The sequence below is a fragment of the Puntigrus tetrazona genome, chromosome 19, assembly GCF_018831695.1.
Source record: "Puntigrus tetrazona isolate hp1 chromosome 19, ASM1883169v1, whole genome shotgun sequence".
Classification (NCBI taxonomy): domain Eukaryota; kingdom Metazoa; phylum Chordata; class Actinopteri; order Cypriniformes; family Cyprinidae; genus Puntigrus; species Puntigrus tetrazona.
In genome coordinates, this window is record NC_056717.1 from 6,165,388 (window position 1) to 6,181,215 (window position 15,828).

A 15,828-nucleotide genomic window follows, 5' to 3' on the forward strand; every position below is an offset into this window, starting at 1 on the left:
TGACAATAAGACAATAATAATACATGACTTAATCATGAAGAAATGAAAAAGTCATTATTTTTACAGGAAAAAAAATTGTTTCGTTAATAATTGTATGTGAGGTTGAAAAATAAACTGTGCTTATTATCGGTTGCTATATGCTATTCATCAAAAGCAGCATGAAAAAGCAGTGTGAACAGTTTCTTTAGACTATAATAAACACAAGAGTAATCTGCATGCTGCCACTGTTATTTTTATTATTGCAAAGTAAGATGAATAAAGAAGTTGGTTTATCAAGTTAATATTCGAATGGTGAATAATAGCCAGTGATATCGATGACACAGGTTCAAATCCCAGATTGGGGTGTTTTTTTTGGCAGCGACTATTTGGACCAAGTGAAATTATGCAGTCTGTGAAGCTTGTATTTTTCTCTAGAGACCCAACCAAGATGAGAGCCGGCACTGTAAATTTAATCTTGTAGCCGACAAGAAAACAACAGTTTATTGATATATAATTCAACAATAAATAATTTGACTGCGAATGTCACATTAGTAATCCTGGAATTGGCCAATAATTGAAACAAAACATGATAAGGCCTATGTTAAGTCTCGGCACAGTTTCGTTTAACTGCAATATATTTGACAAAAGTTTTTGTCTCTCTGGCAGAAACGCGTCACTTACAGTCAGGTTTCTTTGTCTCTCTAGCAGAGGTGCTGAATCTCTTAAAGAAAAAAAGAAACACCACATATTGTATTGTATGTAATATCTTGCTCTGTACACCGCTGAATGCCAATTGCAAATGCTAAACCAAACGAGGCATTTTACCCTAAAACAGACACTGTGCCTAAACCTGCTCTACGAGTTTGAACCGATAATCAGACACTCTCCATATGAAAGAGGAAGTGATTAACAACTTAATTTAATCAACCCTCATGAACTCTCCCCATACCTCCTCCTGAATTCAGAGTTCAGTCAAACTCGTTCAGTGTTAAATGGAAAAGCTCTATCTGAAAGCCCTGGCTTCGAAAACCGCCTTCTGGCGATTTTTTTTTTCTCCCTTTTTAAACTTCAAATCCCATCAGAAAAGTATTTATTTTGAATAAAAAATAAGGAAATGTAAGTTGAAAATAAAGTGTTGGGTACGGTTAGGGTAGGTGTAGGGAGTGGGTGTATATATATATATATATATATATATATATATATATATATATATATATATATATATATATATATATATATATATATATATATATATAATAGATTTTAGATATGTATGTACAGATTTCAGATTTTAGAACCGTCCAGTGTCCTGATGTTGCCTCTATAATCCAGAGAACTTGGCTTTCATTGCAGCTCAGTGTAATTAGTGATAATTGTAAAACCTGTTTGTTCTTCTCTGGATGCAATCAGGCATCATCTCAGCGTGTTCTGCTGACGGTGGCAGTAAATGTCAGCACTAATTTAATGGCATCTCAGCATTAGTGAAGCTAAAGAGTTCTTTAAACATAAGGAGGGATGCCACCAGGGAGTCACTTTTGTCATTAGCTAAAAGTGGTTTAGATCTATGGAAATCAGTTGGGCTCCACTTAAAAATGACATAATGATAGAGCAGTAACACCTACGGAGTGAGTAAAAATATTGACTAATGGTTGGGAAATGTCATGTGTATGTATGTATACCCAGCATCGGTGAAGCCACACTGTTGTCCTCGCCACCAGAGTTGAGAAACACATCCAACGCCTCATGGTCAGACATGTCCATCAAGTCCATTTGCTCCAGCATGTCCACGTTCACCTCCATTGATGACATGCTTCCTATTGTCTCTGTGAACCAAAGACAGAACGATAACATCACTTCTTGCAACCTCGCACTTCAATCGTAAAGATGTATCAAGGATTTGAGTCCAGGATGAACGTTTAACGCATGGAGTCGGCATCTCTGTTGATGAAGAAACCGTACACGTGAGTTCTTGCCAAATAAATGAGCAAATTTGGTTGTGTCAGATCTTGTTTGACGCACTGAGCTATGTCCTGGATTCGTCACCTTGCAGTTATGTCTCTGTGATGATCACTCTGTGATGTCATTAGCGCATGCTTCACAAACACAGATTGCGGCGTGAGGCATGCCCGTCACTTGTGCGTGTGTGAGCGTGACATCAGTAAGCAGAGCGGTGAACTGCGTACCTCAAGGTTGTGTAAGAGCGCAGCGGCACAGGGAGGTGGACAGCAAAGAGAGAGACATGTTAGCTCCCCTTTACAGTATTGAGACACAAACACAACCGAACACAAAACACTCTTACAACACAATTTCAGTCCAAACTACAAAACTTGCCCTGGTCCTGATCCTTTTAAAAATAGAGGATTAATAGAGAATTTATGCACATTACCACCTTGCTGCATGTAAAAAAAAAAATGACCCAGTGGGCAATCCTAACCTTGTCTTCTTGATTGCCAATTGGCTGATCCTAGCCCCACCATCAGTGAGCGTCTATCAGGCTAGTTTAGTTTGTTTGGTGTGTTTCACAACTCAACTCTGTTTGTTCTTTTGCAGTCGGCTTGTTATGTCCCGGGCTGTTCCTTAACTGCTCTTTGGCTAATCTTGGCCCCGTCTTCTTTATGACCCTCTCGCTGATCCTGGCTCACTTTGGGGCTGGTTTTAGCCCTTTCTTGTCAATGAGCCATGGACTGATGGCTTTCTTACTGACCAAACTGGTAATCCTATCCTTGCTTTTTTATGACCCAATGTCGGATCTTATCCCTGCCTTATTAAAATGCATCTATTATGGGTAATGAAAGGTTCATATTTTGGTTTTAGGAGTCAACAACAGGTTAACATGCATACATGGTCAAAAACACTTTCATTGTCTTTATTTTTACCATACTTGCTCAACGACTCCCACACGATTCACTCAACGATTCATTCTTCCAAATCCCTCCTTTGTGTGATACTAATCTATGGTGATTGATCTTTTTTTAATTTAAATTTTGACTGTAAAGCCTGATAAAGCAGTGTTTGTGAGCGCAGTGGTAATTTTACTGCTCCAAAAGCGATACTTGGTGGCAAAGAATGAATCCTGACCCACTGGCTGATCTTAGCTCAGTCTTGCTACTCTTCCAGTTGTTTCTTTAATGTAGTTTATCTACCACTGGATCAGCATTACCCACTGAACTTGCTGTTCTCTTGAGCTTCTCTTTTGTACTTTACCATGCAGCATGTGTCCTCTAAATTGACCAGTTGAAGGATGAAAGCAATAATCAGTTTATCTGCTTCAGGACTGGGAATAGCATCCCCAGTGCCATATCTTGAGTGCTGTGGAACCAGGACTTTTATTTGTAAAAACAGCTACTGAGTGTTTTTGTACCAGACCATCTAAAACAGTGGTTCCCAACCGGTGTGCCGCGGCACTAAGGGGTGCCGTGAGATCTTTTGAGGGTGCCGCCAAAATTTCAACAAATTTTTTTTATTAAGGCAGAATCAGTGTAAACAGTATTCTCATATCATCTAGGACTAGGTATAAGGTGTTGTTGCATGCAAACTCTCGAAATGAAACAAATAAATAAATAATAATAAAAAAGCTACGAAGATTTTAAATATCTATTTCCTTATAAGGGTGCCGGGAACTTTTGAAAGGCTTTCCAAGGGTGCCTCAAACAAGAAAAGGTTGGGAACCACTGATCTAAAAAGACATTTTTCAGATATTTTAAAAGGTTTGTTAAAATTTTTCACAGGCATACAGCATGTTTAATTTTTGGAAAATAGTGTCTGTTTGTATTACTGTCTCTGGCACGTTTTGATCAGGTTCGGGTTTGAGCCAGGGGAACGAGCGTAGCTCACCTCTTCTCTCCGCGATCTGTAGATATCCTGTGGACAGGTAGTGCTCCATGTCCTGCTGAAAAGCCTCCTCAAAAAACTTTTGCCTGTCCTTTAGCTTTACCTGCGGCTGAACAGGCTCTGCCTCCGGTACTCTCTGAGCATGCTCCAGCTCCAGCTCCGCTGTGATTGAAGGACAAAAAGAAAGGCGATAAGACAAACATTGTTAAAGGTTTTCTTAACCAAACCCATCAAAAATAAAAAATTAATTCACTAATGCAAGACATTTCAAAATCTTTGTTGGGTTTGAAGGCCCTGAGAAATCCTCGTTCTCATTGATTGCAGCCTCTGTAAATGTTTGGATGGATAGTTTGGTTCGTAAGACGAAGAGCTCAAATTAGATAATGTAATGCTACTTATTGTGTTTAACCAGTGGAAATAATAGGAGAATACTATCTGTATGACCGAAGAGGCTGTAAAGATCTGAAGCCAGAAAATTTCTAATAGCTAATTTCACTCTTGATTTCGGAAAACATGATAATAATCTTAAAAATTATTAATTTTAGAATTTTTAGATATCTTGGCTTGACAAGTAAAGAAAAGCATCAGTGCTGTTTTAACTTCTGTGAACGTGGAACACTACAGCTACTTTATTGGTCTAAAGAGACTTGACTGTGTTGCATCAGCAGCTTGATTGTGGACAAAAGTAAGTCATTTCAGGAGAAAGCACAGATAAAACACTGCATGTGTGTGTGGTTTTGTTTGGTCTGTCTGTGGATTAATTAATTGGCTGCGGTGGTCCTGAGGGAAGCAGCTCTGGTCTTTCATCTAAGAGTTGTGCTCCAGTGCACGCATGTCTTCTCTTCATTTGCCATTTCATTTCACTTTTTGACCAAAGGCCTGCTCACAGCACACACAAACTCCAATACACTTTTGACTAGTCCAGCTTCATTCTGTTTTGAAGTCTGGTTTCCTAATCTATAACATCTATATCCCACATATTAAAGTAACCATTTAGCATGTCTACGACATGATTAATGTTCCTTCGGTTTCAATTTTGTAATCATTATATATTCATTCTGTCACACTAATGCAAGTTATTATTATATAACGGCTCATTGCAGTTAATTGAATGATGCTCTGTGTATATGCATGTGTGTGTTTGTGTGGATGTTGTAATGTGATTTTGACTAAGAGCAATAGCAGGGTCTGTGCATGACGGCATGGAATAGAGATGTTCTCAGCCTGCCAGACTGATTTTGCTCCCAAAAGTGCCATCTGAGAAAATTTCCTCTAAGATGTCACTGCTCAAAAAAGTTCAGCTTGTGTTAGAAGTCCAGTTCTCCTTCAGACTGTTATTTCTCTTGATAGGAGCTTCAGTCTTTGCTGCTGCTGTCCAGATGCACTGACCTGAGACTGAACCTCCTCACTTTCTCAAAGAACAGTCTTTAAAAGGACTAGAGAGACTAGTTTTAAGTTAAGAAATGTTTTCTTCTAGGGCCCTAGGGAATACTGCTACTTTATACAAGATACATTAGTTTCAACCTTCAACATTATGTGCTGTTAAAAAAAGTGTTGGCTGAATACAAAGTAGGTTCTGATCACTGAAAATGTGTACAATTTAAGAGTTTGCTCATGGAGTAGCATTGAAATACCCACGTCTTTGGAAAAGAACAATATAGGGCCTTATAAAATGTTTGTTTAGAACCTAAATCCTAAATCCTTACTGAGTTTATAAAAACTGTTTTGAACTGTCATCATTATATTAAAACAAAGATTGCTAAAGTCTACAGTTTTGATAGATCTACCAATCTCTTCAAAATTGTCTCCTTTACAAAATGCTCATTCACTCAGTTAATTTTCATCACTATTCGTGTTTGTGTTTATTAAAAAAAAAATAAACATTTGTTTTGTTTTATTTTAAATTATTGTAAGTCTTGTGACCCCTGTTCTAGTGGACAGCTGTATACACCTCCAATTAGATTTGTCTGAAAGAAGAAGATCGCATACACCTAGGACGCTTTCGAAGGTAAATAAAACACCGTCTCATTGATATTTTTTGGGTGAACAAACCCTTTAAATTGTAGCTCTTGGACAGTTTCAATATTGGACAGAGACATTTTATCAATTGTTTTGTCTTAAAGCCCATTAATGCCAAACGTTTAACTACATAAGATGCATAATATCCACACAATTAAGCTCAGTTTGATGTAAGATGTAACAACATAACTGCTAGGAGAGCGATGCCAATGATATAATTTCCCTGTCATTATCATTATGGTTGTACTCTACAGTGATTTTTAAACCGTTGTGGTTATGGTTATTGTTATGGTTATCATGTGAACTGGCCTTTAATCTTCCACTGGAGAATGTGCAGAATTCAAGAGCTCTTGGATCTGTGTAAAAACTCCCATCTGCTCGCAGACACAGTGTTCCCAACTTTGAGTAAACAGGATTTTTTTGTTGTTCCAGTTTTAACTTCCACTTTGGAACAACAATTTGGGCAAACTGATTGCACAAAGTCAACACAAAGGCTCAGTTCATCCAAAAATGAAAGTGCTCTCATGATTTTGTACCAAACCCATAGCTTTCTAAACATGAACTCAAAAATTCTGCACTGTGTATGCTATATTTCCAGAAGAAACACAATAGCTTGTTTGAGGACGTGAAAAAAAAATATTTAAAAAAAATTATATATATTAAATGCATAAATTACATAAATCTATGTTTTACTGCTCCAAAAGCAGCTCCTATTTTCATTCAGACCAATGTAAAAAAGTGGGAAGCCAGTATGCTAATGTTTCATGTTGAGGTCAACACTCATTTCAAAAACGACTCATTTCAATGATTCGGAGTCGACTCTTGAGAGACAATATCTTTAAACACGGTGCACTTTCAAAGCAGGATGTTTTCACATTCGGTGCAATTAAGCGCATTTGTTTTTCGCAGGGGCTCTGAATGCTTCACTGTTTAGAAGGCAATGTTGAATTTTCAGCAAAGCCAAACAAACTGTTTGCTGGTGCCAAAGTTCCCATGATGCTCTTGTGTGTTTAGTCCTCATCCGAAGCCATGACGTATCTGCGTACTCATTTATTGTGCCCAGACAGTTGTATTCCTGTTTTCCATATAAAAAGAAAAAGGTGAAACGCAGGCACAAGAGACCAGGTGGTGACCTGAAGACCGTAATGAGATGATCCCCAGAGACAGAGGCTTAATAGTCCTCATTCTGATGGCAGTCATCTGGCTGTGTGATTTAATGCCGATTAATTGGATCTACTTATTGACTGCGTCATTCCTCAATGAGCGCATGAATGATTGCCCACAGAATACCCCTACACACACTCCATCTATCTTGGTTTGTGTTCTTGTAATGGCTTCATTTGTGTGTAATTGCAATGACAGATTGTAGAGCCGTAGAAACAACAGAGACGCGTGCTGCGAGTGGAGTGCGCACTATTGAGTGGAAGACGATGTGCTTGGTTTGCCATATGGGCTGCTGTAAAGACTCATTCACACCAGCAGTAGTTCACGTCTCAGCCTTTGTGCGGAGACACCTGCGCCTCTCACTGTGCCGTGCTCCATCTAATTTGGCCTCATTCAGAGCTCCGTAACATCTCGTCACGAGATTGCAAGCTATTTTGTTCGCTGCGTGAGGGGTTTTAAGTGTGAAGTGGTTAGGATTGACACTGTTAAGACAGGGTGAGAGGAAAAGCGTGGCTGTTCATGAGAGAGATTAAAGCAGCACACCTACTATGAAGGATCAGACTGATAACTATGATAATGACGTTTTAATTGCTAACGAATACAAGCTATATGGGGGTTAGCTTTAGACCTGATGCTGCGAAATGTAACATAATTCATAATACAGTGCAAGACCAGAGATAATTATAAAATTGAATGACTGTCGTTTGACATATAGATACATGCGAATGCGACAAATTGCATATTAAATGCATTTTAAAAAATGCAATTCGCATACACAACAGCTATTTGTCATCTATGATACGTTTTTATTTTCAGAATTTAGGTTAGCTAATCATTAATAAGCATTATTATTATTTCTTTGCATAAAGTCAGTTATTGACTTGGAAAATACAATTGTCCTGATATAAAAATGAAGAAAAACAATGCTTCGCTGCTTACTGTTATTTGAAATAGTTTAGTCCTTCAATTTTTCTTAAAATATATAATAATTTGACTTTATGGCAAGGTTAGTGGTGGGTAATATGACCAAAATTATAGGAGTCAATTTATTTTACACTAATGATACTTTTTGGGTTAAATCATATCCTTTTATCCAGTTTTTTTTTTTAGATTTCATAATTCTTGTCACTAGTGTCCATATCACAAAAACTAATACTAAAATTAAATAAATGAAAAAACTCAATGAATGCACGTAAACTGTCAGAGATTCATTAAGAATAATCAAATGTATTTAAAAAACTGCATATTTTTCACTGTATAAATGAAATATATTTTAATATCGCCTTTTAATAATTGCACACTATGAATCATTAGTTAAGCATTGGTTAATAGTCAGTTTATCATCTATAAAGCATTGTTCCAATATTATTAGTCATTAGTAAGCGGTTTATAAACACAGCTATAACTGTTCTATTCTTGAGCATATCTATAAAGTTTATTAGCAATTAATTATTATTTATAAACCAGTTATTTAGGAGTTCATAAGCAAATGATTAATAAACTATTTAAATGTACATTTGTCGATCTTATGATTTAGACACATGATGATGTATTAATTAAATAATAATTTAAATATATTTTAAATAAATATACATAATAAGCACCTATTTAAAATATGTTGGTTATGATATATATAATATTAAATAATAATATTTAATTCATTTCTTACCTTCACAGTACAATGCAAAATGTTTGTCTGTACATTGTGTTATGTTTATGTACATCGGAAGTGAATGTTTTGGTGCACTTGTGTACGTTTTAGTCCTATAGTGACCTTTCGTGCTGCATTTAGCTTTATTTAACCTAATGGTGTGAATGACACTAATTGACTGCAAATGGATGTCAGAGAAAATGCTAAAAAATGAAAGGACAAAAGCGGATTTTATTTGCTCATGCAAAGGTGCTCAGGAGTTCACTGCCAGTGTTAGTCTTGTCATTCCTAATGGTTCCAGACAGAGATAGAAGATGTTTAATAAATGAAGGCTATGCAGAGAGAGTTTGATTGAAGTGCTCTCAGGAGAGCTGCAGCACGGTACTGATTTCCTGTCGGCGTCTGCCCAGTATGCACACATATCGTGACTGGATTCTTTCACACATCAATAAACCACATTTCATTTGGAGTCAGCAGTGAATCTTACTGGCCTCATTTTTTCCTCTCTCACAGAGAGAGAGGCAGATCTTCACCAATGAGAGGCCTACAGAACTACATGGTTTATTAGACACACACACACACACACACGTGGAAGGAAGTCCACAGGCTGCATTCTCTCTTCTTGCCATTGTTCATTTAGCCTGATGAGTCTGCTGTTGTTCCAGTGTTTCTGCATGCCAGCACCCTTCAGTGTAGGATGGTGTGAGTGTGAACCTCCTAGAGGACTGAGTCACGCTGCTCCTGTCTGGATTGCTCTCTATCTGGTGCTGGGAAATAGGTCATTTTAATTCACTTCAAGAAACCTCAGCATGTGTTTGGAGAGAGAGCTTGACCACCCTTAAAGGAAGCTAAAACACAATTACTGCCCTCTAACGCCACACCGTATGAATCCTGGATGAAACAAAGTTTATCTATTAGGGCTAGTGAAATAGTCCAGTGATCAAGTAATTTAACCCCTAGTTGGCGCTGTCTGGAAAAATAGCTACTTGAGCATGTATTAACCCAGTTTGCATGTATCCACCTAAGTAAGCCCATGGGTGAGACTTCTGGTTCATTAGGTGCAGTAAACTGTAAAACTGTTTCTACAAGCCAGTGGGTTTATAATTAAGATAACACTTTAAAGTAATATAATACACAAGCAGAAAACAAACTGTTTTGTACAGCTAAAAATAGCTGGACACGGATGAGACCGGAAGCTAGACCCATACAATTTACAAATGGCCACGCCCATTTTTACATCAAGAAAGACGTGAATAACAATATTGTGTGTAGCTATGACTTTCCTAATGTTGCATATGAAAACGTAAGGTAATAATTATTTAGGGGTGTGACTGAAGCCGAATACCTTGTTTTGAATGGCATGCAAAATGGATCAAAAATGAATAATGGATAAGGAATAATTCTGCCTGAATGTTCAGCTAAGGCAGTCGGGTGTTTGCTAGATAGCAGGTGAGCAGGGGATATTATACACAGACCTCTAAAGTCACTCAATAAGGAGTGCGCGTAGCCAAAATGTTCTCGGTATGGTCGCTGACATCTTGCGAAAATTACCGCATTTGGAGCCACAATGGAGATCGTGAGGTGCAGCTGCAGAAGCCAATCCAAATTTTTACAGACCCAATCGCAATGGCAGGGTTTATGACCTATATGACCTATACAAGACTTGTTCCGTGCAGCACACTTGGAGGTGCGAATTTAATGAATGCAGACTTTACGAATGAAAAGAGCACGCATCAAACGCCGCACTGCTGTTACCTCTCTGTGCATCTCTCAGAAATCAGAGCTTGGCTACAGTACTATCATCTAAAATAATACATCAAACACATTATATTATTTGTGTATATTTAAAAGACAGAGATTTAAACTGCAGGCTACAGCTCAGGCAGGAACAGCCGGTAGCGTATATGAAATGAATGGCGCCAGCATGAGTTTTAAGACAAAAGAGTTGCGCATGTTAATTCCCTCTCATGCCCCTGGGGTGTTTTTTTAAATTGTATCGATAAAAGAATGGATAGATTTCCTGACCTGCAGTATCCTGATATCTACAACTACTTCACCAACTTTCCATCCTAACATTTTTATACAAGCCTACAAAACCTAGAATGGTACAGATGAACGCAATCTAATTTTTTGATGAATATTCAGGAGGTTGTTGCACGAAATCTATCTATCTATCTATCTATCTATCTATCTATCTATCTATCTATCTATCTATCTATCTATCTATCTATCTATCTATCTATCTATCTATCTATCTATCTATCTATCTATCTATCTATCTATCTAATGTTCTTTCTATTGTCCTATCATTCATTCTGTCCATATCCTTCTGTCAATCTATATACCTATTTATCCTTCTATCTATCATTCTATCATTATGTCAGTCATTCCATCTTTATAGAGGTTCAGTTTGTTAGCATTAAGTGCATGTATTAAGTATCATGAACTAAAACAATGTTTACTGCATGCATTAATCCAGGTTAATGTTAATTAATAAATGTACTCAATAAACGTGTCAATTTCTAGCTCAGTCAAAAATATCATTCATACAGTCAGCCTGTAAATTCTCATCAGGCGTTCAATCAAACCGGATTGCCAACCAAGCAACCATGTGGTTACGATGTCTTAACTAACTCTCAGGATGGAAAAAGAACCCTTCACAGCCCCAGTCAGGAGTATAAAAATTTAACAGCCCAGAGCTTCGATCAGTGTTATTTAATGTGCCATTCTGAGAGAATGCATTATCCATGCTGAACAGCTGTAAACGCCTCCGCCCAGGATCAAAGGACTGCCTCAGACTATTACCTCACTTTTCTGTCAGAGAGATACGAGCTGTGAGCATGTTATGACTTAATGTGTAATGAGCCCATGATGCCCGCCCCAAAGCCAGCGGGTATCGGGGCTGCTCGGGAGGAAAAGGAAGAGAACAAAACAAATCCTTTACTTGTATTTAGGATGACAGCTTTCCTACCCTCAGAATTACTGGCTGTTACACTTCTCATCAGCAGGCCTCCTACTGCAAGCACTGCTTTCGCACTAACAACTGATATGAACACAACCATTAGGAATATCTGGGGTACAGAGCAACTCAACCGAGAGTATCTGTGGCGCAAAAAAAGAATAATTTACATGGTTGCGCTTTATCTTGATAGTCCACTTTACTAAAGGTAACTACATGTCAGCTAATGCTCATTAATTTGCAACATGTCTGCTAACTCAAAGGGTAGACTGATAGGGTAGGTTTAGGGTTAGTAGAATAAGTTGACAGTTGAAAGATTTCTGATAGTATATTGTGGGCCCATCAAAACAAAGCATTAGAAGATATTAATCAGACAGTCTACTAATACTCTAATGACTGCTAGTTGACATGTAGTTGCAAAGTTACTTACTGTTGGTAGAATGTCTAAAGTGGACTGTCAAAATAAAGCGTTACCATTTACACTTTTTCGTCCTTTTCTTTGAAAGCCAGCTTTGAGGTTACGGTGAAGTGCATACAATAGATGTAAATGGGGGCAATTTTTTAAAAGCAGAAATGTGCCCTTGTGAAAAGAAGTACACTTTATTGCACTTTTGTTGAATCAGCATCAGGATCATGTTGAATCAGCATCAGGGCCGATAAGCGAGATCTCTGATTGGATGTTCAGTTTAATGAACAAGTGCATGAAAATTAATTGATATTCAAAACAATAGGCTGTGATATTGCCACGATTGCAATTTTACATAGTAAACATACTACTGTTTTCCCATGCTCAATTCATGTCCGAATGCATATTATGTCCTGTGGTTATACTGTCTATTTAACATTCACTTCTGTTTTTTTCATTTGACCCATTCACTTCCATGTTTTAAGTTCCTCACTGTAACCCAGATTTTTGCTTTTTTTTGAAGTAAAGGAAGAACAAGTCAAAATTATTTTTTTTGGTGACGATCATCATTATCCCAAGTGCTGTCAATTAAGCCTAACCTGTTTCAAATCTGGAATCCTGATTTAAGGTCCTTTCACATGATTCATGTCAATGTTTCCTAATGTTGTGAGCTACAGCGGCACTCAGCGTTCAAGCAGTTTCAACTCTGACCCCATTTATTGTAGATCTTTGGAAGCACAGCCAGCGATTACCAGACAAATCCAATGATGTGTCATTAAGTGGATAAAAACCAGTGCAAAAAATGTATACCAAATCCTGTGGGTAAAAGGACACATTGTTCACCACAAATTGAATTGAACTCTCCTGAAATACTAATTGACTTGTAAACAGCATTATGCCGCAGCAGCTCCTGCAGGTGCATCTGTTGCCATGACTTTGGATGATGTTTTTCTTTTGCCTGCTTTCAAGGCTGTTGAAGAGTATTCTGTAGGTCTGAGTGGGAGGGAGGCACAGGCAATGACACTGCATGATGTTCAACAGGTAACCAAGCAACGAGCAAACAACAAAACACAGCAGCCACGAGCTGCCCCTGCGCTCGCCCACTTCATCGTATCCTCATGAGTTCGTTACAATGGCACTGCATCTCTGTTGCACACCAATGACTGGACGCTCACATGAAGATCACTGACTTGTGCTTTGAGCAGCTTTAGCTGGCTTCTCTTGAGCAGAGAGTAACATGTATCTAGTAGTGGGTGTTTAATGTCTTGGAAAGGGTGCTGTTATCTTAGAAAGCGTGTGGGGAATTTGCTGAAAATGTAGTCATTCTCAGGCCATCTAAGACATAGATTAGATTGTTACTTCATTGAAAGAGATTTGGAGAAATTTTGCACTACAACGGATCCTTTGAAGTGAATGGGTGCCGTCAGAATGTCATATCATTCCAAACCGCTGATAAAAACATCACAGTAATCCACATCACTCCAGTCCATCAGTTAATGTCTTGGGAAGTTAAAGAAATGTGTTTATAAGAAATCCATCTTTATGCTAAAATATAAGCCATAATATTGCTTTCTCCATTGAAAAAGTCCTTCTGTCTGAATCAGGAGAGAACCATGTAATAACAGTCCAAAACAGTCCTATCCAAACACATTGATGCAATTATGATTGGATGACAGGGGATGGACTTTTCACTAGAAAGAGCAATATTACTGATAGTGGACTTTGTGGATAGTGGATATTTTGCTAGAAGTGATAGCCTACATTTAAAATTAAATGTACGTTTTTAGTCTGATGAATTTGTTTCTCACAAGCATGCATCTTTTCACTCCACAAGATGTTAACTTGTGGACTGGAGTGGTGTGAATTGCTCAAATCCTTGTTCATTTTAAATAGTTAACCTGCCTGCTGTTCTTCCGAAAAATCCTTCAGGTTCCACAAATGCACTGGTTTTCCAGCATTTCTGTGCATTTGAACACTTTCCAACAATGACTGTTTGATTCTGAGATCCATCTTTTCACACGTATGACAACCGAGGGACTCTTTTATTACAGAAGGTTTAAACTCTCACTGATGCTCCAGAAGGAAAAGCAATGCATTGAGAGCCAGGGGGGGAAAACTTTTGAACATAATGGAGATGTGTACATCTTTCTTATTTAGACTAAATATCAAATTTTTATTAAGTACTGCCCTTCAGAGGCTACAGAATATTACATGTGTTTCATAGAAGACAAAATAAATTTACCCTGATTCAAAAATTTCAAAAGGTTTTCCTTCCCTAGGTCCAGATCTGTTCTGAAGAAGAAACCAACTCCTCTACATCGTAGATGGCCTGAGAGTGAGTACATTTTCATTTCTGCTGAACTATTCCTTAAATCGTAACATAATGTAATGTTTACTACTGAAAATGAATACGAAACACAAAAGCAGTACCGATTAATTTGCTATATTTTCATAAATGAGAGGGATTCCCTGAAATGCGTTGATCGGATGTGTGGTATGAGTCACAAAGACACCCAGCAGACGTGAGCAGCTAAGCCTGCTGCTCAGTGAAAACCCAATGGCATCAAAAGTGTAATATTCCAATAATGACATTAAGCTGTCAATCAATCATATGCATTAGTGAGCCAGCAGAGCTCAAAATCCTCCTCCCACATCCACATGGGAAAAATCAGAGGAGTCAGCTCTGGGCACAACAATACAATTAGACATTACAAACTGAACATCGGGGCGGTTTCCTTAATACATGCCAATGATAAACGACAGCAGCAGAACATTTTATGTGTAGTGCACTAACCAAATGTATTCCCCTACACAATGTCGCACAAAAGCTTACCTTATCTATTATGCTTAGAGGTGTGAAAAATAGTTTCTCAGAAATATGATGAATTTCATTATATGCTTTGAATAAGTAAACGTATAAGATAATAAACCAAATTATTTTGGTTTATCGCAAACACAGTTATTTCTTTAATATAGTCGGTTCCTTTCTCTGAATTTATTCCCCCTGTGTTAACAATTTCAGCACAAAACCACTGTGAAAATGTGGAGACATTGTACTTTTAATAATCCTCTTTTTGTCTTGCAGTTTTTCTGATTCTGTTCATTAAAGGCAACTCTCTCTGGTACAGACTTACAGTTTCTGGAAGTAAAATCCCAGGAAAGTTCTTTATATTGAGTTCGTAATGCCTCTTCCATATCAAAATTTTTTTTTTATTTACTAGGCAAACTACATTTATTATTTTTATCTTATAGGTAAAACTGTAGGTAATGCATACTATAGATAGATACTAAAGAAGATACTGTTGCACTCTCTTATATAAATATTATATAATGTCTCTCAGTTTTTTCTTTCTTTATCTTTTCAGCGAAAGCAAACATAGTTGTTTTCTTGTGCAATGACCCCAAACTATAGCTCCTGAATAAAGGCCACTCTTACGCATGAAAGGTCACAAGCATGAGAAAGAGAAAGAGAACGAGAGCGGTGGAAGACGCCAGGACAAAAATAGATTCACGCATTTGTGCAAGTGTGCTCCTCAGGGCCGTGTTTTCTAACCCCCCAAGATCCGTACATCTTATGATAATTTGAGTTGATTGAACAGGCCTGTGGATGAGCTTTGCCTTTTGATGGAGGTAAAATGGTGCTATGTTAAATATGTCCCATCCTCATGCCAACCCACACATTTCCCAGGGTGATTGTTAGAGGAAGCTGCAACAACCCCAGCTTACCAAGGTCACCGTAAGCAAATGAGCGGATGCAAATTAAGACGGTAACAAAGAACTGAAGATTTTGCGAGATGACGCTTTTGTGCTGAGGGTTTC

At 37.8% G+C, this 15,828-nt stretch overlaps 1 protein-coding gene across 2 annotated transcripts in view; it reads right to left on the reverse strand.

The window, feature by feature from the left end:
- The window catches only part of dtnbp1b (dystrobrevin binding protein 1b), a 28,868-nt gene that overhangs the window by 1,565 nt on the left and 11,475 nt on the right, over positions 1–15,828 (reverse strand). The window contains exons 2-3 of one of the 2 annotated variants that reach the window (XM_043217547.1): positions 3,814–3,972; positions 1,659–1,802 (exon numbers count right to left, since the gene is read on the reverse strand). In XM_043217547.1, coding sequence (XP_043073482.1) covers positions 1,659–1,802; positions 3,814–3,972 — 303 coding nt within the window. The remainder of the gene's footprint in view (positions 1–1,658; positions 1,803–3,813; positions 3,973–15,828) is intronic. The other variant, XM_043217548.1, reaches the window with a different exon arrangement.